The sequence below is a fragment of the Bradysia coprophila genome (assembly GCF_014529535.1).
Source record: "Bradysia coprophila strain Holo2 chromosome X unlocalized genomic scaffold, BU_Bcop_v1 contig_26, whole genome shotgun sequence".
NCBI lineage: Eukaryota > Metazoa > Arthropoda > Insecta > Diptera > Sciaridae > Bradysia > Bradysia coprophila.
Window position 1 is genome coordinate 4,210,724 of NW_023503313.1, and position 24,664 is coordinate 4,235,387.

At 34.9% G+C, this 24,664-nt stretch overlaps 1 protein-coding gene and 1 long non-coding RNA gene across 3 annotated transcripts in view; one reads left to right on the forward strand and one right to left on the reverse strand.

Moving 5' to 3' along the window:
- The first annotated feature begins 3,306 nt into the window (after window positions 1-3,306).
- LOC119069335 (protein Skeletor, isoforms B/C) overlaps window positions 3,307-24,664 on the forward strand; it is a 64,902-nt gene continuing 43,544 nt past the window's right edge. The window contains exon 1 of one of the 2 annotated variants that reach the window (XM_037173401.1): window positions 3,307-3,983. In XM_037173401.1, coding sequence (XP_037029296.1) covers window positions 3,872-3,983 — 112 coding nt within the window. In that variant the 5' untranslated portion in view covers window positions 3,307-3,871. The remainder of the gene's footprint in view (window positions 3,984-24,664) is intronic. The other variant, XM_037173402.1, reaches the window with a different exon arrangement.
- On the reverse strand, window positions 6,596-22,133 carry LOC119069336. The gene is made up of 3 exons (XR_005086309.1): window positions 22,123-22,133; window positions 21,741-21,744; window positions 6,596-6,791 (listed from the first exon to the last, which is right to left on the reverse strand). It is a non-coding gene; the product is annotated as an uncharacterized LOC119069336 (long non-coding RNA).

The following is a 24,664-nucleotide window of genomic DNA, read 5'->3' on the forward strand; positions in this document are numbered from 1 at the left end:
ATCACCACAAATTAACACAATTCTAGTCATTATTTTCATGCAAAGACACATCGCAAGGCATAACTAGCATATTACCAACGCACTTCAAGCAAAAGTGATTCGAGTGACAGCTGTCAAATAGAGGACTATTTTGTATGAAAAATGTTTACAGTGCCAAAATGTGTTCGGTACATTGTCCGTTTGAGTACTATATTTAGAGTACCGATCATGCTTGAAGTGCGTTGATATTACACAAATATGAAGCACCTACCACAATACTAATACCTGTCAATTTACGCACTGAAATGTGTAGCATCTGCATCTATGAATATTTTGACATTACAATAGGTAGATAGAGACTGATTTTTGGTCAACACGCTTTTTCCAAATTAACCTCTTCTTAGCGAGAGTCCGCACAAACTGGTCGAATTAGAAAATTCAAACGTCTTTAAAATTACCGTTATGAAAAATGACCTTACTTTGATCAAGGTAGGGTTTGGTCCAAAATATTCATTGTTGCATTTTTATTAATGTTGACGTTCGCGTTAATATTTTTTTGGCCAGTAAGTATGTGAATATGCTCGTATTGCAAAATATTTATAACCAAATAAAAGTTCACAGAAGCTGGTCTCCTGTTTTCTGAATAAACTCAACCGGATCTTCTGCTACTAATACAATTTTATGAAATATTAATATTTGCACCCAACGGTAATATCGGAAAATTTTGAGCCAGTGATCTTATCCATTGACCTGAAACAAAGTAAAGCTCTTCTGTTACAACTGAAAGACAAAATAAACACAAATGCTGCAATGGCTGGAGTTATTAATTCCATCATATGTAGAACATCATAGAACTAAAATTATAACTTTAACATAATTTTATGCTGCAGAAAGGTACAGCAACTCAAGTAAATACACCTCCTGTCTCAGCTGTGTGGACGTATACACATTGTACTTGTACATACCTGCCTTTGTATTGACTTTTGTAGAAAGGAAGATAGAGGTGAGACAAATATTTTCATGCAATTATGTACTCCATTTTCAAGCAGGAAGGTCTGCTGCTTGCTCTGCCGAGAGAAAAAAAACCGTTCTATCCATCAAAAATTTTAGCGTCCGCTATTTTAACCCTGCGATTCGCTCATAGTAAATTTTCAGAGCCTTATAAAATCATTACTCAGCGAACGCCTGAATTTTAGTGGTAAATAACCAAAACTTGCCGAAGACGATAGATCATAAAAAACTGTGTAACAAATCCGTTTCCGCCCGTTAAAAAATGTTAATAGCGGAAATTGTCGTAGAATGTGCGTTTAGAAATGCAGACCTTCGCCACGAGCAATAGTGTCTGAACTTAGTATCTTTCTTGGATCTTCAGTTTTGGATCTTAGATCATGCTTCTCAATAGGTCGTTATTACACCCAGAAAAAGAAAATTCATACAATACACCGGGTATGTGTAAAATTCGTCGGGAAGGTGGATTGTCAGATTTGAATATTCATGCGTTACGTATTGTGGTGATATACGTGGAATATGAATAACTTACGAGTGGGACGGAAGTTTAACGCACATCACGTATGTTAAACGTATATAGTGGATGTTGGTCTTAGTCATTGAATTTGTATCATATTTATATTTCTTAACACGTAGTAGATATAGTAAATTAGAAAAATTCTCGTCAAAATACTTACTTTCATTTTTTATTAAGTAATTTCATTTCGTAATCATATCAGAAAGTTGTTTAAGTTGAATTTATCTATAATTGATTATCCAGTATTTTGATAATCCAAGTCCACAACTATATTGCCATCAAGTCGAAGCTAATTACGCGTGCTTTATGAACTTAAATTCAGTTATGTTAAAAAACGACATATCATTATTATTGTGCGTTACGTTATAACGTGCTATGTGTAACTTATATGCCACACACGTTTATGGCTTTCAAAGTACGCTTCAACAATAAGAAATGTCAACCAACACTGCAACATTAGAAAGATCGTTGGCTCATGATCGAGAGGTCCCCGGTTCAACTCCCAAAGAAGTCAATTTTTAATTTAAAGTATTTAATACCAATAACTGCTAAAATGTATAATAACTACTATAAACTGGTTAATATGGTGTAAATCGTAGGTAAATTCAATAAAATTCATATTTTTAAATCTCTGTCAAAGCGAAATACGTCTCTCACATATAATATTCGAGCCCGCTGTATAACTACCTTACCACACTTTTTAACAGGGGGCACGAATGATATACGCATGGCATGTAAGAAATTTCGCTCAGTGTTGGGGAGCCCCACCTTATCGGTTTTAATTTACTGTTTCATTGAAGAAGTAAATTTGACTAGATATTTATTTCTTATAGATCTCGAGACTTATAAAATGTCCATGCAGTCAGACGAGATTCATGAAATATGCGTGTAGCCAGCTCATCAAACACCACACACAATCGTTAATATTTTGGCGCTTCACGACGAATGATAAATGCCTTTTTTTCTAACGTAAGACATGTGTTTTCAATTACAAACTAAATCACATCAACTGACTGCCCATCCAACCTCAGACAGCATGAGTATAAATCACCGATCAATTATTTAATAATGTTATCCACGTACAAAACCTTCAGAGAATTTCCTAAAAACAAACCACTCTGTTCGATTAAACATATGCATCGTTATACGATGAGACGTATGCTAACATCCACCTTGAACCATTCAACAGAAGGTATATAATATATTAAAAATCAACATGAACTTGAACCATGAGGTAATACATTGCGATATTCTTCTATTGAAATTTGTTCGTCACATTTGTAACGTACTCGAGCTTACAACTGAACCGAAGTCCCTCTCTGTAACCGAAAATATACGCCCACAGGATTTACACTACGTCATATCCGGTAAATGAGCATGCGCTGGTTTTCGGAAAATCGTAATGGCAACCGTTAGGCACAACCTATCCATAGGAATGTTGGCAAGGACTTCTATCATTCCTCTCTGTTCCACTGCTTTGTCACCAAGAGAAATCCTAATCTCATTTTCCACATAAATATACACAAAACCACGTGATTTTGTGTTATTTCTTACACAGATTGCTTCGCATTGAAAAAAGTTAGTTGTAACGTCTTCATTTTTACCTTTCTTTTTTCGGCTGTATAGCAACATAGTGCCATCCATGTTTGGTGAATCCAATAAAACCGTCTGCGTATATATACTGTGGGTTCATTGGTTTGTTGGATCGCTGGTTGTCTTGTTTAATCCAATGTCAGACCGTCGCACCGTCTCTTTTATCTGTGCTAAAGTGATTTCGTTGATGAGTGGAAGATGTAAACGATTTATCAGTCCTAGACCGAATTCCCTGACGACTGCATGGATTTTACAACACTTCGGTTAAATGTTGCAGTTTTGACTAAATATCCATAACAGTTTTTGGATTTATATGATCAAAATGTGCTTTTCAGTTTGATTTTATGATTGTTTACGTAATGTATTATTGTTGAAAGACCTGTAGATTTTCAGTGCAAAGTGGAGTGAAAGTTTTTTTTCTTTCGCTTATTGTTTCGAAAACATTTTATTATTTTCATTGTCTACATTATCATGAGTCTATTTACTGGGTTATTTGTGTATATTAACTCGGTTTCCGTTAATTAGATTTGTACACAAAGAGAAAATTGTGTTTTTATTAGAAATTATTAGAACCTGTGATATTTAGGTAAAGAAAGAAACAACTCAATTATAAAAGTCTTCTGTGAAACCCATAAAAAAATATAAAAAATAAAATTTGTAATTAAAAAAAGTGTAAGAATTATCAATTAAACAAACAAAACAAAAAACGATCGATTTTGGATTACGCGTATTGCATCAAGAAATGAGGATTTTCGATTTTTAACCGATACCAAAATGCCCGCACCGTTACTATCACCGTCGCCACGGAATCACGGACAAAATGGCAGCGTCAGGGAAATTTACTATATGGGTCTCATCATTTCAGCGGTTATGCTTTGCATCAACGGTAAATATTTTCAATATTTTAATTCTCAATTAGTTTTTTTTACGTATTTTAGCAATGTAAATGCCCCAATAGATTTTTACATGCTACATGCATCAAAAACCGAACTTTTCATGTTTCGAGCCCTACTTTCTACTTTTTATACCTAGTCATGTAATAGTATTTACATGCTACATGCGTTGAAAACTGTACTTTTTATGTTTCAAGCACATCTTTCGAAGTCCTCAGCATATAAAATCCATTACATAACTCTGTATGAAAGCTGAAAGATCTCGTTTTCGTGTGTTTATTGACCTCGGCTTCGCCTCAGATCAACAAAATTCACACGAAAACACTACTTTTCATCTTTTAGTTTTGTAAAATACTATACATGCTTAGGGCGGGTGTCGAAGGAAGTGCTTGAATCATGAAAAGTACCGTACTTTTCGCCACGTGTAACATGCAAAATTCTATTACATGCCCAATGCAATTTGTCCCTTTCGAAAATTAACCATTTTGCATGTGAACTATTTTCGGTTCATTTTTTTGTCATTTTCCACGGGCAAACTTTCGTATGGGGCAGGTAGTAAACCAGAGTAAAGTGGATGCTGCTACGTACTTCATTACTTCGGAAACAACTTTCTGATACACGCAAATTCAATCGTGTAATTCAGCAACTTGTTTCGGCAACTGTTTTTCGACAAGTGTAGTTGTATACCTCGCCATCGGCTCGGATATACAAACTCTACTCTTTCAACTGTTTCAAGTGCATTTGATATTAAAAATAAAATTTAATATAAATTTTTCAAAGTTTGAAGTTAGCTTTGTGAAAATGGCAACTAATTTGACATATCGAATGCACATGACAATGATCTTTTGTTATAATAATGGCAAAACAGTTGAAAGTGATGCAACGAGTGAATGTATGAAATTGACATTTGGTGACTGTAGTCTACTATTCTTAGATATTTTACAATTTTACAATTTTAATAATAGGTTTCTTATTTTATGGTTCGTGTGTAAAGTTGTGTACATACCTGTGTACATAATATTAAAAAGTCACTTCGCTCATATCAAATTTTTATTTACATTGATTAAGGCCCGTCATTGGGAAATGACAGGACAGTTTCCCGAAAATGTATGGAAAATTTTATCACAAAAATTCACCGAAAAGATTCAAAGAAACTCACCCATGATGCTTTCCATTGTATTCGTGCACCGTCTCTTTATGTCCCCAAGGCTTATTTAAACACTAAAACACTTTTTACTCGATGCAAAAACCCTTCCTGCAACTTGCTTAGGCCTAACGGACACTTCCTGAAGCCTAGCGGAGAATTATTAGAGCTCAGCGGAGGTTTGTTAAAGCTCAGCGAAGAATTATTGAGCTCAGCGGAGAATTGTTAGAACTCAGCCGATATTTTTATTCAAAGAGATGGCATAATTAGACTTCGCGAAGTCTTCTTAGCTTACTAAAGAGAAACGAACATTTATTTACGCTCAGCGCAGTCTTACGAGAGGCTAAATTTTTAATAAATGCTCTCCCATCGTTGAGAGAATGTTCGCTGAGCTCTCGTAAAGCTTTAAAAAATGGTCGATGAGCATTATTAAATGTATACGCTACCCTTTGTCAACTGTTTCATGATTTTTATAATATGTCCGACACTTTTTTGAATGCAAATATTTTATCGCCGAAGTGAACACAGCAAACATTCATTCTAGTACTTATAGTAGCGGAGTGTCACAGTTGTGTCGAAATATTTTCTGTGTTTTTGTCGCGACAAAACAAAAAAAAACTTTTTGTTTTTGCATCGAGTAAAAAGTGTTTTAGTGTTCAAATATGCCTTGGCGACCTAAAGAGACTATGCCCGAATACAATGGAAAGCATAAGAGGTGAGTTTCTTTGAATTTTTTCGGTGAATTTTTGTGATAAAATTTTACATACATTTTCGGGAAACTGTCCTGTCATTTCCCAATGACGGGCCTTAAGTACGTAAAATAATGTACGGACATGTTTCATAATTTTTATTTTAAGAAGTGTAACATAGCTCTCGCCTTTGGCTTGGGATCTACATCCATTCCAATCGTCAAAATAAATATTTGGAAGCACTAACGCAATGGTTATTTATGGTTGCCCCGTGTGCAAATAATGTGTATCCTTGGTATCGTGGATACCGGGAAATTTTGTGGCCAAAAATGTAGATACCGGGAAATCCGGACCAAAAGTAATGTCAAAAAAATTCTACCAGGAAGTGTAGCCGGGAAATAAAAAAATAGGACACCTCCTAGAGAAGAAACGGGAAATCGAAAAAACCGGAAATCGAAAAAAAACGGGAAATCGCAATAGACGGGAAATTAAAAAAAACTTCAAATTGAAAAAACGGGAAATCGCCATAGAGTCTATGGCATAGACGGGAAATTAAACTCGGCAAATCGCAATGGACGCGAAATAAAAGAAAAACAAAAAATCGAAAAAACGGGAAATCGGAAAAAACGGGAAATCGAGAGAAACGCGAAATCAAACTCACTGGTAAATCGTATGGGAAATCATACTCGGGATACCTACTTCCGAGAAGTATATAAAAACGGGAAAGTAGATGGGAAATCAAAATTACCGAGTAATTGAAAAAACGGGACGTCAGACCGTTCACAGCGAAATTGAAATAGACGGGAAATCGAGTTCATCGGGAAATCGAGTTCATCGGGAAATCAAAAAAAAACAGCAAGTCTATAAAAACGTGAAATCGAAATAGACGAGAAATCAAACTTACCGGGAAATTGAAAAAAAAAACTATAAATCGAATCGAAATGGCTGAGAAGTCAGAAATAGAATAACTTGAAATGATAAAATCGCAAAATGTTCTGGCTCGCTCCGCTCGCCATCATTCTATTTCTTCTAAAATTTCACAGTCGCTGAGTCGTGACAAATATTTCGCTGAGAAGTCAGAAATAGAATCAACAAAGTAGAAAATCGAAAAATTTTCTCGCTCGCTCCGCTCGTGATCAATTACTGTGTAAAAATCACAGACGCTAAACGCTATAAATATTGGGTTGAAGTCAGAAAATAAAGCATAGAATCGCAAAAATTTTCGTGGGCCCAGCTGAGAGTATAAAACGAAAAATATTTTAAATCTGACATTTACTCTAGTAATTGAAAAAAAATAGATATGACGTTCACAGGGGCAGAAAATTTTTACCGGGAAATCAGAACTTGTTTATCGGGAAATCTAGCTACATTTTAAGGATACCGATGAATTCGGGAAATCTGATTTTGGATACTGGGAAAAAAACATTATTTGCACACGCGATGGTTGCTAAGTACTTTATTAGGCTCTAGATGTGTAATATCACACATCACACATCGTGAGCCTAATTAAGTACATCGTACCGTGATTCATAATATATATTAACACACTTGTCACGAAGAAGTCGAGGCTTGCCGAGACTGATAGTGACAAGTGTGTACTCTATTTTATCACATAAGCGAAAACGAGACAACAACATTGACCAGAAGTGTAATGTTTGAATTAAACTTCTAGGTAAGTAATTTTGACATCCGAACACCGCGCGTATGTGATAAAACATTTTATGCAACAGAGGAATCTAAACTTCGAAGTTTTCGAACATTATGATCTCACATGTCCGAAGATAGTCCAAGTCCAAAATTTAGAACCCGCCTCCTGTAGAAGAAAAGACCCGCCTCTTTTCAATTTAAGTTCATAATGTTAACGTTAAAGGTGTGTCTAATTTAAGTGAAATAGGCGTGTCTTTAAAACGGGCAGTCTATTTTAATAAAATAAAATATTTCTTACCGATTCTGGACTGTCCAACTTTTTTCGCGAGTCTTATTTCTGGACTGTCCAACTTTTTTCGCGAGTCTTATTTCTGGACAGTCCAATTTTCTACTTACGAATCAATTCTGGACTGTCCAACTTTTTTCGCGAGTCTTATTTCTGGACTGTCCAACTTTTTTCGCGAGTCTTATTTCTGGACTGTCCAACTTTTTCTTCGACTCTTATTTCTGGACAGTCCAATTTTCTTCTTACGAATCAATTCTGGACTGTCCAACTTTTTTCGCGAGTCTTATTTCTGGACTGTCCAACTTTTTTCGCGAGTCTTATTTCTGGACTGTCCAACTTTTTCTTCGACTCTGGACAGTCCAATTTTCTACTTACGAATCAATTCTGGACTGTCCAACTTTTTTCGTGAGTCTTATTTCTGGACTGTCCAACTTTTTTCGCGAGTCTTATTTCTGGACAGTTCAATTTTCTACTTACGAATCAATTCTGGACTGTCCAACTTTTTTCGTGAGTCTTATTTCTGGACTGTCCAACTTTTTTCGCGAGTCTTATTTCTGGACTGTCCAACTTTTTCTTCGACTCTTATTTCTGGACAGTCCAATTTTCTACTTACGAATCAATTCTGGACTGTCCAACTTTTTTCGTGAGTCTTATTTCTGGACTGTCCAACTTTTTCTTCGACTCTTATTTCTGGACAGTCCAATTTTCTACTTACGAATCAATTCTGGACTGTCCAACTTTTTTCGTGAGTCTTATTTCTGGACTGTCCAACTTTTTCTTCGACTCTTATTTCTGGACTGTCCAACTTTTTCTTCGACTCTTATTTCTGGACAGTCCAATTTTCTACTTACGAATCAATTCTGGACTGTCCAACTTTTTTCGCGACTCTTATTTCTGGACTGTCCAAATTTTTCTTCGACTCTTATTTCTGGACGGTCCAATTTTCAACTTACGAATCCATTCTGGACTGTCCAACTTTTTCTTCGACTCTTATTTCTGGACAGTCCAATTTTCTACTTACGAATCAATTCTGGACTGTCCAACTTTTTTCGCGAGTCTTATTTCTGGACTGTCCAACTTTTTTCGCGAGTCTTATTTCTGGACTGTCCAACTTTTTCTTCGACTCTTATTTCTGGACAGTCCAATTTTCTTCTTACGAATCAATTCTGGACTGTCCAACCAATACCAATTTTAATTGTACATAAAAAGCGTTTTAACACGCCGAGCGATCCGGCCCATTGCCCCGTAGCGAAGCGGAGGGCCGCAATGCGAGCCGGGCGCCGGAACAATGTCGGTAACTTAGGAGTTAATTTTTTTTCTCTCGCATCGTCTAATAATTAGTCTGTGTGAAGGCGTTAGCTCGTTCCTAGGGAATTCATCCTTTTACGAAATTTAACGTAAAGGCGTTTTGTTCCAAACCTAGGGAATTCAACCTTTTATTGATTCGTAAGTATAAAATTGGACTGTCCAGAAATAAGAGTCGAAGAAAATGTTGGACAGAAATAAGACTCGCAAAAAAAGTTGGACAGTCCAGAATGGATTCGTAAGTAGAACATTGGACTGTCCAGAAATAAGACTCGCGAAAAAATATGGACAGTCCAGAAATACGACTCGCGAAAAAAGTTGGACAGTCCAGAAATAAGACTCGCGAAAAAAGTTGGACAGTCCAGAAATAAGACACGCGAAAAAAGTTGGACAGTCCAGAAATAAGACTCGCGAAAAAAGTTGGACAGTCCAGAAATAAGACTCGCGAAAAAAGTTGGACAGTCCAGAAATAAGACTCGCGAAAAAAGTTGGACAGTCCAGAATTGATTCGTAAGTAGAAAATTGGACTGTCCAGAAATAAGAGTCGAAGAAAAAGTTGGACAGTCCAGAAATAAGACTCGCGAAAGAAGTTGGACAGTCCAGATATAAGACTCGCGAAAAAAGTTGGACAGTCCAGAATTGATTTGTAAGAATAAAATTGGACTGTCCAGAAATAAGAGTCGAAGAAAAAGTTGGACAGTCCAGAAATAAGACTCGCGAAAAAAGTTGGACAGTCCAGAAATACGACTCGCGAAAAAAGTTGGACAGTCCAGAAATACGACTCGCGAAAAAAGTTGGACAGTCCAGAAATAAGACTCGCGAAAAAAGTTGGACAGTCCAGAAATAAGACACGCGAAAAAAGTTGGACAGTCCAGAAATAAGACTCGCGAAAAAAGTTGGACAGTCCAGAAATAAGACTCGCGAAAAAAGTTGGACAGTCCAGAAATAAGACACGCGAAAAAAGTTGGACAGTCCAGAAATAAGACTCGCGAAAAAAGTTGGACAGTCCAGAAATACGACTCGCGAAAAAAGTTGGACAGTCCAGAAATAAGACTCGCGAAAAAAGTTGGACAGTCCAGAAATAAGACACGCGAAAAAAAGTTGGACAGTCCAGAAATAAGACTCGCGAAAAAAGTTGGACAGTCCAGAAATAAGACTCGCGAAAAAAGTTGGACAGTCCAGAAATAAGACTCGCGAAAAAAGTTGGACAGTCCAGAATTGATTCGTAAGTAGAAAATTGGACTGTCCAGAAATAAGAGTCGAAGAAAAAGTTGGACAGTCCAGAAATAAGACTCGCGAAAGAAGTTGGACAGTCCAGATATAAGACTCGCGAAAAAAGTTGGACAGTCCAGAATTGATTCGTAAGAAGAAAATTGGACTGTCCAGAAATAAGAGTCGAAGAAAAAGTTGGACAGTCCAGAAATAAGACTCGCGAAAAAAGTTGGACAGTCCAGAAATAAGACTCGCGAAAAAAGTTGGACAGTCCAGAATCGGTAAGAAATATTTTATTTTATTAAAATGGACTGCCTGTTTTAAAGACACGGCTATTTCACTTAAATTAGACACACCTTTAACGTTAACATTATGAACTTAAATTGAAAAGAGGCTGGTCCTTTCTTCTACAGGAGGCGGGTTCTAAATTTTGGACTTGGACTAAGTTCGGAGATATATGATCTCGAGTTGCACAAATAAATATTATAACACCGAGTGCAAAGTATCAGATCGCGTTTCATATCACTTAATCACATACTTAGCACCGAGATTCATACAACGTTTTATGCCACAGAGGCATCTAAAGTTTGCAAATTTGGTACAACTCTCTATTGAATATATTTTGTGTAGTGCAGTTAAAATGGATTTTGATATTGAAGCAATAGTGCGTTAAAGTGACGTTAGTAAAAATGTAAATGTCAGATCTTGTTGCTAATTCGAGCCTTAACTTAAAGTTTCCACATCATGTACGATCTACCTTTGTAACTACTTTTGGTCTTTTGACTACTTTTGACCGATTGTGTTCATCTTCAAAGTTAGCCTTCCTATAATCATTACCGAACGGGAAAACCCAAATTTTCGCATAGCGCTCCTGAACAGATGACAACTAACTTTTACTCAATTTTTTTAAACTGTTTCACTATTTGCTATGTAATGTATCTATTACGCTGAGCACTAGATTTCGCGTAGATTCCACTAGCTGTGTTTATGAAGTGTAGAAAAATGTGAATTTACTACGAAATATGCGAACGCTTTCAAATGTATGAGAAATGAGTTTGAAAAAATGCATAAACTTACAAAATTATCCCATATTCTGCTCTGAATGCATGATCTCTAACTGATTTGTTAAGTGGAATTTTTTTGTGGATGTTAATAATTGTGTTGAATGATGATCAGTCGGTCATATCAAAGGATTTAGTTTTTTTTTTATGTTCACTACGAATTTCTATACTGATTCTCAAATCAAGATTTCTGTAAAACAGTCAAAATCGATCAATTAAAAATGTTCTGGCACGGTGGGGTTTGAACAAAACTTAAATAGAGTCGCGATACCACCTCTGATTTTTCTTCATGTTCTTATTGAGGGACTCGAGTACTATAAGAAACCACATTCAGTTCCCGGATCCATCCAGCCGTTTCGGAGAACCGGCACATATGGCCGTGCGGGACCAACGAGTCAATTTGAATACAGATTGTTATCGCAACGGATAGAGGGACTAATTCTAAGCTAATTTGTGTTTAAATGGCTTCCATCGACAACCTCACCATATAGCCACAGCCCGCTAAAGTCTAACAATTTCGACATTTTTAAATCGTGATATTTCCAAGATGACGGTAGTTTGAAACTCTTTGAATAGCGATATTGGTAGAGCATTCATGCTCTATTAAACATCGAGGAGAATGGATCTTACAAAATTTGTCTGAATAGTACAATATTTTAAAAATTTTATTTTCATCATCCTCGGCAAAACTTGGACTCATCTGTAATACACAGGTTGACCCTGTCTGCATCAAAACAATAATGCCTGATCAGCCTACAGTCTAAGCTATGCAACGATACCACACTTGCCACACCAGGCTCATAACAAGTATCTGTTACGATATTTTGTTTTTGCAGCAAAGTCACACTACGACGAAATTTGATATTTGTCATCAATCTTCAAGTGCCCGTTCCTTTAGGATGAGTGAATTGTTATTCATTCTTCATAAATAAGTGGTTTAAGTTATTTAAAGCAATTCTTACATTAATTACGTGTATCTGGAGTCGGTTAAACCTGATTTACACATATGTTTGTGGTAATTTTCCTCTAACGTCTAGCTAAGTCAGCATTCAAAGCTTCCAAAAGGTTCCAAAAAAATTACCATGGAAATATTTTCTTGTTGTGTTATTCTTACTCGCGGTACTGCCCTCTAATAAAACCACTAAAAACATTTCTTGCCCACGAGAGGTCGAATTAGTCATTTCATGCTTGCTGAGGGAACCAAAAGTAAAAAAAAAGCAATTTCGGCTTCCAAAGTTGACATTTTTTTTCGGTTCCCTAAGCAAGCATGAAAAAAATGCAAGCTCACCGTGATATATTTATGCATTAACAAACCACGAATACACTCTTTTAGTTGTATTGTTACCGATAATGAACAAACCACTGTTGCCATTTTTATCCACTTCCTGATTATAAAATAACCTGGCTTTGTTTGTTTACATGGACTAGCTGGTTAAATAGCTGAATCGAAATAGTGCTCAAAGTTGAAATTCGGCCGCTGTAGAACTAGATTAAATTTCTAGAAATTTTCAGAAAATTTTTATTCGTACTTTTTAACTATCGCCCAAAACCACTTACAGTGGAGGTGTGACGCAAGTCCTGTTATCCACTTCCAAAAGAACTGATATCGGTGTAGGTGACGCTTACAGATTCGACACGCAAAAAGGTCTGCGTCACAAATGACAGCTGATGAGGAAAGTACGCGAAAGTTTTATCAACAAAAATCTTACCAGAAAAATTTTAGGAAGAAAATTATAATAAAAAAGTTTGCGTCAAAAAGTGGCAGATGTTGAGGAAGGAAAATTTTTAAAATTGTGAAACATATTCCTTTAAAAAATGGAATTCAAACGGAAGAAAGCCGAATCATCTGCCACTTTTTGACGCAAACTTTAAGAATAAAAATACTTTGGAGGTAGTATGAGCAAAGGGGGAAAAGTCAAAAAGTTCGTGTATATATGTTCCTCAGTCCTGCGGAAAAAATTTTTTGTCAAAATTTTCAGTGTGAACGGACCTGCGTCACGGCCCTTCACTAACGTAGGGCCATGATTCCTCAGTCCTGCGGGAAAAATTTTTTGTCAAAATTTTCAGTGTGAACGGACTTGCGTCACGGCCCTTCACTAACGTAGGGCCATGATGACAGTTATCAATTTCATTAAATACCGTCAGTAGATGTATTAGAGGATTTTAACCAAAGATTAATTAATTTATCGAACAGAAATCCTTATTAGGGATATTTTAATGTTACAGTTAGAGGCAGTGAAATTTCAGCTTGAATTTGCTTCAGATGTTTTTCAGCTGATTCACATACAATCAAAACTGTTTATACGTCTTTATACGGTTTTACCACTACCAATCGCGTGCGTTTAGCAATATCAACCGTACGAAGACGTATAAGAACAATTTTGATTGTATGTGAATCAGCTGAAAAACAGTTGAAGCAAATTCATGCTGAAATTGCACTACCTCTGACTGCAATGACGAGCTCCTAAGATCTCAGCAAGTACGAATTTATTAGTACATTAAAAGCGTCACCAAATGGTGCAAACAAATATTTTAATAGACTTATAATTATACCGACAGTATTTCTGCAAACGACAAGTTTCTGCTTTCTATTAAGTTCTGGTACTCCATAAACGTGAATATGCATATACTCATCCAATTATAACTTCATCAATCATAGCGAAAACTGAACGCTTTTTCACTCCAATCCATTATTGTTTAATTCATTTTCCCATCCCAAATTATAAATATTCATAAAAACCCACCCTCGAATTCATCATTCTGTTAAAGGGAAGCTATAATATTCAACATCAATTTGCTTCTACTAAATTGAGTCATAACCATAACTTTATAATAAATAAATGTAAAGTAGATTTTCCTGCACACAATTTTTATGGTCCTACGAAATCATGTATAAATCAGTATAGGACAACCCCCCTCGTCCCTAATAAATTCATACCATATAAATAGAGCATAAAAAGAGAGATATATTTCTCAGATTGATACAATTAGAATACATAGTGTAAGAATTGTCTGTTTCACGGGATTATGCAGGATGCACGGGCTATGTATGGATTATAAATTGTATTGTAAAAGACAAGCGTTTGAATGTTAAAAAGAATATGGAACTTTTGGGATTAGAAGATCGAAAGTTGAGATCTGAGTTTTAAACTGTTACGTAAAAACAGAAATGTTTGCAGCTTCTACACTATGCGTGGCTAATGCTAATTTATGCTGAATGCCTTCATATCATTTTTTCACTTCGAAAACTGAGGCATTTTCCTGGTAGTTTCATCCCCTATAAGGAGATTCATCTTGCGTGTAAAGCTATACGTATTTGTATTTGTACTTGTATTTGTACTAGACGGCAGACCTGAGGTACTCGTTCCCACCATTCATTCTACATTTTGCGCAAATGAATGATCACATCGTTCTAAATGATTGGCTAAAGTCAAATGGAAAAAACCAGTGACAGTGAAGTCATTTTCCTAAATTTTCCCATATTTTCGAGAATTTACGAAAAAGTTTTTTAAAAAAAATAGTCAATGGCAAAAACTGTTACTTAAAAGCGTTATGCATCATAAAATGTTACGCACAGTGAAGTTCGAGTCAATATACAGGCTCACATTTGATATTTAGTTATTTTTAGATGAAAAATTGTTTTTTATTTTTTATTTTGGAACACCGTACATACCGTTTCCGTCAGGAGAATAAGACAAGTTTTCAATTTCAAAGATGCATAAATATCTGATTCACCAACATTACCATATTTCAAATTCACAGTTTTGACTGACTATTAAAATAATAATTTATTCGTTACAAAGGCTCTGAGTAACAGTGTTCCTTGTTCACTCAAAGCTGCAACAACATCTTGACAATTTGACAGACAAATATCACGTTAAGCCATTCATGCGATTTCGTTAAAGACCAACAAATAGACGTGTGATGATAATGGAATTCCTTTTCATTTTAGACCATTTAGGATTTCGAACCACAGCACAAGATAGGCATTAAAGATAGAAGAGGGAACTGGAGAAATGGATTATCCATTATGAATTTACTACGATACTAATGACGGTGCGGCTGAACAACTTTTTTTTTGAAAGGTCATGAGCCATCGCTACTTTTGCAAGAAATCACTAGAGGGGATCTCCACAAGTATGATTGACATGAATTTAAAAAATTTTACTGGACGCCTGTTGAAGAAATTTGATTTTAGTAGTTGTATACAGTATACTGTAACCAATTTTGCAATCTAGCGGATAGAATCTAGAATCTACCCCTGATTGAGAAACTGCTAATAAAAAAATAAGTTTGACCTTTTAGTACACTTTTAGCACACTTGAAAACCGAGTTTTCGGAGCCGACTGGCATTTTTGGATCTTTTCTCGCAGATATGTAAATAGGAAGTTACTTAATTGGTTTAATAATTACTCCTAGAGAGTGTAACTATATTTAGTGTTTTTCAAAATAAATAAAAATATGGGATTACAATATTTAGGTCCGAGGGGATTACTTTCAAAAAGTAATTCTTTCGGGATTAGATTTTTAATCTTCACTAAAAATTGAAAAAAATAATTTCTTCAGGGATTAAAAATAGGGTCGATCTGTGCAATATAAAAATCCTAATTTTACACGTAAAATATTGTAGTCACAAATTATTGCTGTTGTAAATGAAGCTCTAGAGAAACTTTTTTAGATTTAAAAATTTAAAGTATGACCTCGAAAATGTAAAGACTTTAATGGGACTACGTATGAGTGATTTTTTTTAGCTTGGCTCCGTCACTAAACTAATAAAATACTACTACTATCGAAGCCCGTTATTTCCCCATTAAAATGGCAGCAAGCACGTTGTTTTTGAAAATAAATTGGATTATAGGATTTTTGGAAAATCTAAGAGTGTGGCATATACAACATGATACAAGAATATTTTACGTGTAAAAATTACGGGAACACCCTAAGCATTATACAAACAGGAAATAAAGTCCTAAAGGTCGATAAACATCAGAAAATATGTAAAATGAAAGTCGTGTGATGAAGGTATCCGACTATCTTTGTAATAGACATCCCATGTTGAAGTGAAGCTCTATTTTACGCAGGACGGCCATGAAAGTTTCGCTGTAAGGCCTGTGTCGTACTAGAAATCTAAAATTTTCAAATTATCAACTTGTCTGGCACGACAGGCCTTTAAACAAATTTGGCGCTACACACCAAAACAACTGGCCATCAATTCGACTTTGAAAGAATTAAAATACTTGATCGTAACAGCAACAAACGTAAACTGCAAATATCAGAAGTTAATTACACAATCATGAACCAAGAACGTGCCTGCAATTACAAAAAAGACTCTGAGCGAATTGCTCCAGCATATACCAATCTTTTACGGCAATTCGCTAGGAAAAATGACCAATGTAACTGGACTAGAGTAATTAATCCTACAACACCGAATAATTGACATCTCACCACCGACAACTTAGTTGTCACCTATGTTTGACTGATAAGGAATTGTTTTCGTGTAAAATTGTTGAAATTCACCGCCTAATGCAAGGTTATAACCCATATAATTCTCTTGACGAAAGCTCTAAAATGAGCACAGGCTGTGATAACCGCTAAGTGGACCAATTAGGTAAAAATTCAATGTGTAAAATTCCGACCTTGTTCGAATAGTTAAGCTGAAAAATTGTTTCTGTTTATTTACATGGAAAATAAAGCCCTGACGCAAGACTATGATTCTGTCAAATAAATTTGTTTAGTATCTATGTTTTTTGCAACTTTCGCATTAGGGTCCTTGTAGACTTTAAATACAAAAGGCGTAGAACAAATGCTTGTCGTATTGGGGGCAATACAACAATTACGGAAAAGTACAGAGACTGTGTGGGAGCTCTGATTGTTGCAATGTATTTTCTGAGTTAAATATAATCAGACTTTGTGTATTATAAATTCCTTTGCATCTCCTGAATTTCATATCAAGAAAATTAGTGACATTCAACAGTAAAACTGTGATTTGTACACTAAGTTCTCAATTTGTTCTCTTGGTATTTGTTATGTGAAGAAATTTTATTTGCTTCCACTCGTTTGCCATTTTATTATGAAATAAAAAATAAACACTTCAACTCTGACCTCTTATACCCTCTTTCTTTTTTATTATATGTTTTGTGAATGGTCCCCTTTCTGTTTGGTGACTTTTTATTGCAACCGATCTCATCAGATTGAAAATATCACTCGCTTTGCAGTTTATTAGTTTGAGTTTGTTGGTTCTACTTCATCTAGAGAACGTTATCGAGGACGTTACATTCAATCCTATTTTATTACCGAAATTCCGTTCTTTATATATACGCACACATCTTCATGTAACTGGGATTATAACTTCTATTATTTTATGTTTAGCAAACTCGTCTTCCATGTCACAATATATCGACGAAAAAGTCAATCTATTTGGAAATGTTCCAGAATTCTATCCACAATAAGATAGACTTGAGTATAAAAATTTCCCTTTCTTTACCATTATGTCAATATAATGTTAAATAAATATTAATAACAGCGATTGTCAATTATATAAATATATTTTGATTGATGTGATACGATGTGATTCGGATTCTCGTTGTGTTAAGAGTGCGGAAAGCTTACATACAAAATGAAAATTTCATCAACCATCGAAATAAGAAGTCTAACGATGTTAAACTGAATGAGAACATTGTTCGATTTGAGGGTGGATAAGTAGACTTTGTATACCATAAAATGTTTGTTTAGCCGCTGGGTTTTGCTATATATGAGTTCTGAATAATACTAGAAAAAAAGTCATGAGTGGAAAATAAGACGTTTATTAGATTTTTTGTTTGAATAAGCCGAGAGTGGGAATGATAAGCGTTCTGTAATCTGATATTTAAGCAAAATATAACGTTTTACGTGAACATTCCAGCATTAAATGGATTTTGTTTGGGCGTCCAAATTTCACGTTTTGTTCGATGGTTACAATAATTACTCTGTCTTTATTGGGATGCATTCATATATCTGAATACTAGTATGCTGTTGGTAAAAGTTGGTACGTCATAATTAGATGGAGGGGTCAGGGGGGTCAGACTAATGGCAGTAATTATTGCCTAAATCATGAAACACGGGCACACGACGACAAGTAAAGTTGGAGAACAGTTGCTCAAAATTATAAGTCTGTTGAAGATAGATAGATAGGTATTGGTATATACTTACCTTAACCTCGCAGTATTTTCATTAAAATGTTCAACCGAGTTAAAACAGTGCAACATATCTTGCGAATATTGTCAAATGAAATTGAAATTCATTGTTCCCTTTAAACAGTTGTCATTCAATCATTTAATCTTACTAAATTAAATTTCCAACGTATTGTCGAGATCAGTTGACAATTATAATCGATTTTCCTTCATGTTTCATTCGTGTTGGTAAAATCATAATTGACTTATTCACGGGTTAGGAATTATGTAAGGTTTTCCGGAGATACAGGAGGCGTTAGTGAAATTCAGACACTCATGCAAACAAAATTACGTGCACTTGTCGAAATAGTTACACGCACGCAACGGTTGTAGTGGTAAAATTGTATATAAGGACGTATAAGCTGTGTTGTTATGATTGGATAACAAGATGTTAAACAGCTGCAGCAAACTCATGTGTCAATTTCACTGAAGTCCTCTGTATTTTGATAATTTCGAAGATATTTATTACAGTCCGTTTTTTTTATTTCGGAACACATTTGAGATATTTTATAGTTTTAAAAGTCATCGATTTCATGGCATCGGCCTATAACAGAAGATGCGTCCGTTTCACACTTTCTCGCAGGCGCACTTTTTATTTTGAATTTGAATTTTTCGTCATTTTAATTTTTTTGTTGTTTTGCTACGCAAAGTGTTTAATTTCCGGTTTTAATATTTTATTTTATAATTTGGAGGTTCGATACTCTAATTTGAGACTGTGCGAATAACAGAATTAATATAAATAACTTATTTTGAAGTTTTATCAGATTTTTGTCGTAAATTTTTCATAGATGAATAGTATTAGTATAGTTCTTCGGTAACGCGTAACATTTATTGACATTTTCAAGGTTATACACACGTTACAAGGCAGCGTCAATGAAGCACGACTAACCTTTACCCTACTGATTAAAATTTTTCAGATTTGGTAATTCAAAGAATTTACGACACATTTGTCGATTCAATACTAAGAACACACATTCTTATTCTACGGACTATAAAGGACCGTTCAGTGTGTGTGGCTTCTATTGAGACCATTTATGGAAGAAAATCAAAGCCTAGCTTAGAAGTTTCTTGAATTAAATTTAATCGCGAAAGGTAAGTTTATCAATGGCGGTAAACTCTGACATTTGTTTCAACTAAAACTAAAATCATTTTAGACGAAGAGGAAAGTCTTATTAGAATAGTTTAGATGCTAATACTTTGGAATATCGCATAAAAAAACTTCGTAAAGGTTAATACAAACATTCGAAAATTTTCTGACGAAATGCCTAAAGCTGGGTTATGAAACAAAAGCTCTAGATTCATCGAAATTCAAAGGAAAAGGAAGAGCCAATATGCCGTAATTTGTAAGAAAAAACATGTGTAAAAGAGACAAAAAGAACTGTTCGAAGTTTTACGAAGTATTTTATGAAGTTCCAATATTCAGCTCAAATTAGAAAAAAAGTTTTCATTCAGGCGGAAAAAAACTTCACATTCCCTCACCAGGTAGAGAGCCAAAACAACAACTTTTTCTCTCACCTTTTCTTTTACTTTTCGTTTCCAGTGACATCAATTTTCGTACCCACTCATGTCATTTTTGGGCGTTTTCACCACCTGGGTCAAAAACAAAACTTTTCATACCTAGGACCAAAAAAGTGCGACTTCATCGCACTTTTTCTCCGTCTGATAATATACTATTTCGACACAAAACATGTTTTCCACACAGAAATGTTTTTCCATGTGAAACACATTTCTTATCTGAACCATGTTTCCCATTTGAAACGTGTTTTCTATCTGAAATATGTTTCCCATCAGAAGCATGTTTCGAATCTGAAACATGTTTCATATCTGAAACATGTTCCTTATCTGAAACATGTTCCTTATCTGAAACATGTTCCTTATCTTAAACATGTTCTTATCTTAAACATGTTCCTTGTCTAAAACACGTTCCTTATTTGAAACATGTTCTTATCTTAAACATGTTCCTTGCCTGAAACATGTTCCTTATCTAAAACATGTTCTTATCTGAAACATGTTTTCTACCTAAAATATTTTTCTATTGGAAATATGTTTACTATCAGAAAAATGTTTTCCGTTTGAAACATGTTCTCCATTTGGAACATGTTTTCAATTTGAAACATTCTTTCCATCTGAAATTTGTTTAATATCTGAAATATGTTTCCCATTTGAAACATGTTTTCTATCTGAAATATGTTTCCCATCTGAAAAATGTTTTCCATCTGAAGCATGCTATCCATGCGAAACATATTTTCCACGCAAAAAAATATCTTCTAAAAACAACGAATACACTATCTTTAGTCGTATTGTTAACGATAATAAACAAACCACTGTTGCTACTTTCATCTACAACTGATTATAAAATTAACTGACTTTCCCTGTTTACATGGACCAGACTGTCAAACAGCTGAATCGAAATAATCCACAAAATTGAAAGTCGCGCGGCCACTATACCAAAAAATTAAAAGTCGGCCACTATACGACAAAAATCTGATAAAACTTTTTAAAAAAGTTACTTATTTCTATTGATTCTTTTATTTGCCCGGACGTAAATTACAGCCCTCCAAATTATTATTATTATTATTGCCTCCAAATTATAAAATAAAATAATAAAACCTAAAATTGAACACTTTCTGTAGCAAAACAACGAAAAATTGAAAAAGATGAAAAATTCAAAATAAAAAGTGCGCCTGAGAAAAAGGCTGAAACGGACGCATTTTTGCTATTTGACATTTATGACTTTAGAAACTCTAAAAAATCTTACGGTGTTCGAATTTAGTTTGAACACACTGTATAAATTACAGAAAGGTTTATAGTAAATCCAGGTCAGGCCAAAGTTGAATAAGTCAGGTCCATCAGGAAACCTGATCTGATTCCACGCCTTAAGTGCGGTAATAAATGTTCCCACACTCACATTAATTCCCATTTGCCATCAAGAAATAAAAATTGATTATCAAAAAGAATAATCACACCGAAGGCTATGCACTTCTAGAGTTACACACGGATCCACACGTTCATACGTAAGCATGGAGCTGTTGAGAACTGATAAAACAAGAACTAAGTCTAATTTAAAAGTTGGCCAACTTAACATCAACGAAAATCTAGGAATTTTTTTTTACTCAGAATTAATCTCAGTCAAAATGCTGCAGAAAGTTCCAACTGTACCTATTACGTAACCAAAGCTTGCAAACTTTTATAAATAATAACGAGACTCATTTTTATTAAAATGCAAAATTGTACAACATAAATCTGCATTCACAATTTCCTTTTCAATGAAATGTTACATTTCAGTTGGAAATGAACCACAATTTTCGCTATTCGTATTCTCATCATAACTTTTTCCATAACTCTTCCCTACTACAAACTCTAATTCCATTTCAACGTTTCCGTTTTCCACATCTTATTAACGCTTAAATCTTAAGAGTCGTAAATAAACCGCAGTGATATTCTACACACATTTCCACACATCAACCGTAACACTTTCGTATTTTCATATGTGAAAATCTGCAACCATAAACTCCCTCCCATTCAATGCTTACCAAATAACAGACCGTAGTGTTTTCAATAGAACGATATGCTAAAATATCACATTGTGAGTTCATATATATATATAGACATTTCGATGTACTATCTAACCCAACCCTTCAGCAAATATACCGAATTCTCGTTATCTCATTCACACACGAACACTTCTTGCAATTCATTGCTTCTATGATCAACCACCCTAACTTTCTTTTCCTTTTTTCCTTAAATTATTTCGTATTGATGAAACAAGACGGAAAAAATACGGTTCCGCGTTCTACTTACAGTTGGGGTGAGCGTTTTTGTGCGAAGAAATTTTTGGCAAGAATAGTTATCGGTCACGTCGACCGCCAGAATCATCAAGTAACAAACTAGGTTATTAATGTATAATGATATGACGATAATGAAACGTTCGAATCCTTGAAATATAAATGGAAAATGTGTTGGAAGAATCGACCATTATTGTGACTATAGACAATTTACAATTTTATTAAACTGTAACTTCGAAACAAGGTGAATTGGAAAACGTATTATTATATATACACCAACACCATGGTGTAGCTGTGATTCAACTCGAGAAAGACACGATTCAATCCACAACACATACATCTATAAGTTTGATTTAGATCTTCCTCATTTCCGTCGCTTTTGTTTATGTGTTCCACAAAATTGATTAGTTTCATTAGCTCTTTTATGGTGGAGCGTAGTCGAAGAGCATGTGACTTTGTGTATAGTAAAATCTGAAGAAATCTTTGTGAGAATGAAAGATGACTTTTTAGCAAGCAAAATGACTGTGATCTGAATGTGAAATGAAGAGAACAACAACACATTTCGATGTATTTCGTTCGGATGTGATTTGTTGTTTCGAATAAGCTTTTGGGGTGCCAAAGGCTATTTTGACCGTTTTTATATTGGAAAATATTGAAACAAAGAAAGCACTGCATGTAACGAGATTACTCCACAACGGACGACGCAGATTATAACCTTACCTTATAACGGCAATGCTCACCGCAACGAATTCCAAGTATTAACAACGGTACGTTTCTCAATCCAAACGTATCATTTAAAAATGGATAGTTATCGGTTTTGAAAGTGCGTCATTTTACCAAATGTACTTTCATAACTAGGGATGGAAAGATGAAAAAATGAGGTTCAGTGTGAATTTTGTTGCTCCGAGGCGACGCGACGCCGAGACTTTTCACCTGGTCATCGAAAGTATTGTTTGAAACGGTTTTCGACACATGCAATAGCATTTTACATGACTAGATATAAAAATATGAAAATATGGGTTTAACATGCTACAGCCACATGCGTTAAAAACCGTACTTGTCATGTTTCAATCACTACTTTCGATGCCCTCACACAAAAACTCTACTTTTCACATTTTTATCCCTAGTCATGTAATAGTATTTTACATGACTAGGGATAAAAAGATGAAAAGTAGTATTTTCGTGTGAATTTTGTTGATCCGAGGCGAAGCCAAGACGAAAACTAGACTTTTCATTCTTATCCCGAGTTATGTAATGGATTTAAAAGAAGTGCTTAAAACATGAAAAGTACGGTTTTCGACGCACACTGAGCGAAATTTCCTACGTGATATGCGTACCCCCTGTTAAAAAGTGTGGTAAGGTAGTTATACAGCCGGCTCGAATATAATACGTGCGAGAAGTATTTCTCTTCCACAAAGATTTAAAAATATGAATTTTAATGAACTCATCTACGGTAGACATCATATTAGCAGCTTATAGTAGTTATTATGTATTTTAGCGGCTATTAGTAACAAATATCTCAAATTAAAAATTGACTTCTTTGGGAATTGAACCGGGGACCTCTGGATTATGAGTACAGTAGTGTTGGTTGATATTTCTTATTGTTGAAGCGTACTTTAAAAGCCATATACGTGTGTGGCGTATAAGTTACGCATAGAACGTTATAAAGTATCTCACATAAATAATTATATGTCGATTTTTAACATAATTGAATTTAAGTCGACTTGATGGCAAGATAGTTATGGATTATCAAAATGCTTATAATCAATTTCAGATAATTCCAACTTAAACAACTTTCTGATATGATTACGAAATAAAACTACTTCACCAAAAATGAAATTATTTTGTCGAGATTTCTCTAATTTACTAAAAAACAATTTTGTAGTTAAGAAATATAAATAAATATGATCCAAATTCAATGTTTAAGAGCAACGCAACATCCACTATATACGTTAAACATACGTGATGTGCGTTTAATTTCCGTCCCACCCGTAAGTTATTCACATTCAACGTACATCACTACAATACGTAGCACATGAATGTTCAAATCTGACAATCGAAATACGTAACTACGTTGTCAACGTGTCCCACGTATAGGTTTGTTCCAAGGCCATATGAATTGTCAAATTTCATCCATATATCCATAACCTCAATAATACCTCTGTGTAAATCGCGTAGGCGACGTTGTTCGATTTGTATGAAATATCACGTAAGCGACGTTGCTATGGATGAAATTGTCGTTGTTCGGGTTGTCAAAGTTCGTGTTTACAGTTACTTGGAACAAACCTATAGAAAACATTGTCCATGTATCATATATGTCAATGATGTATATCATACCGT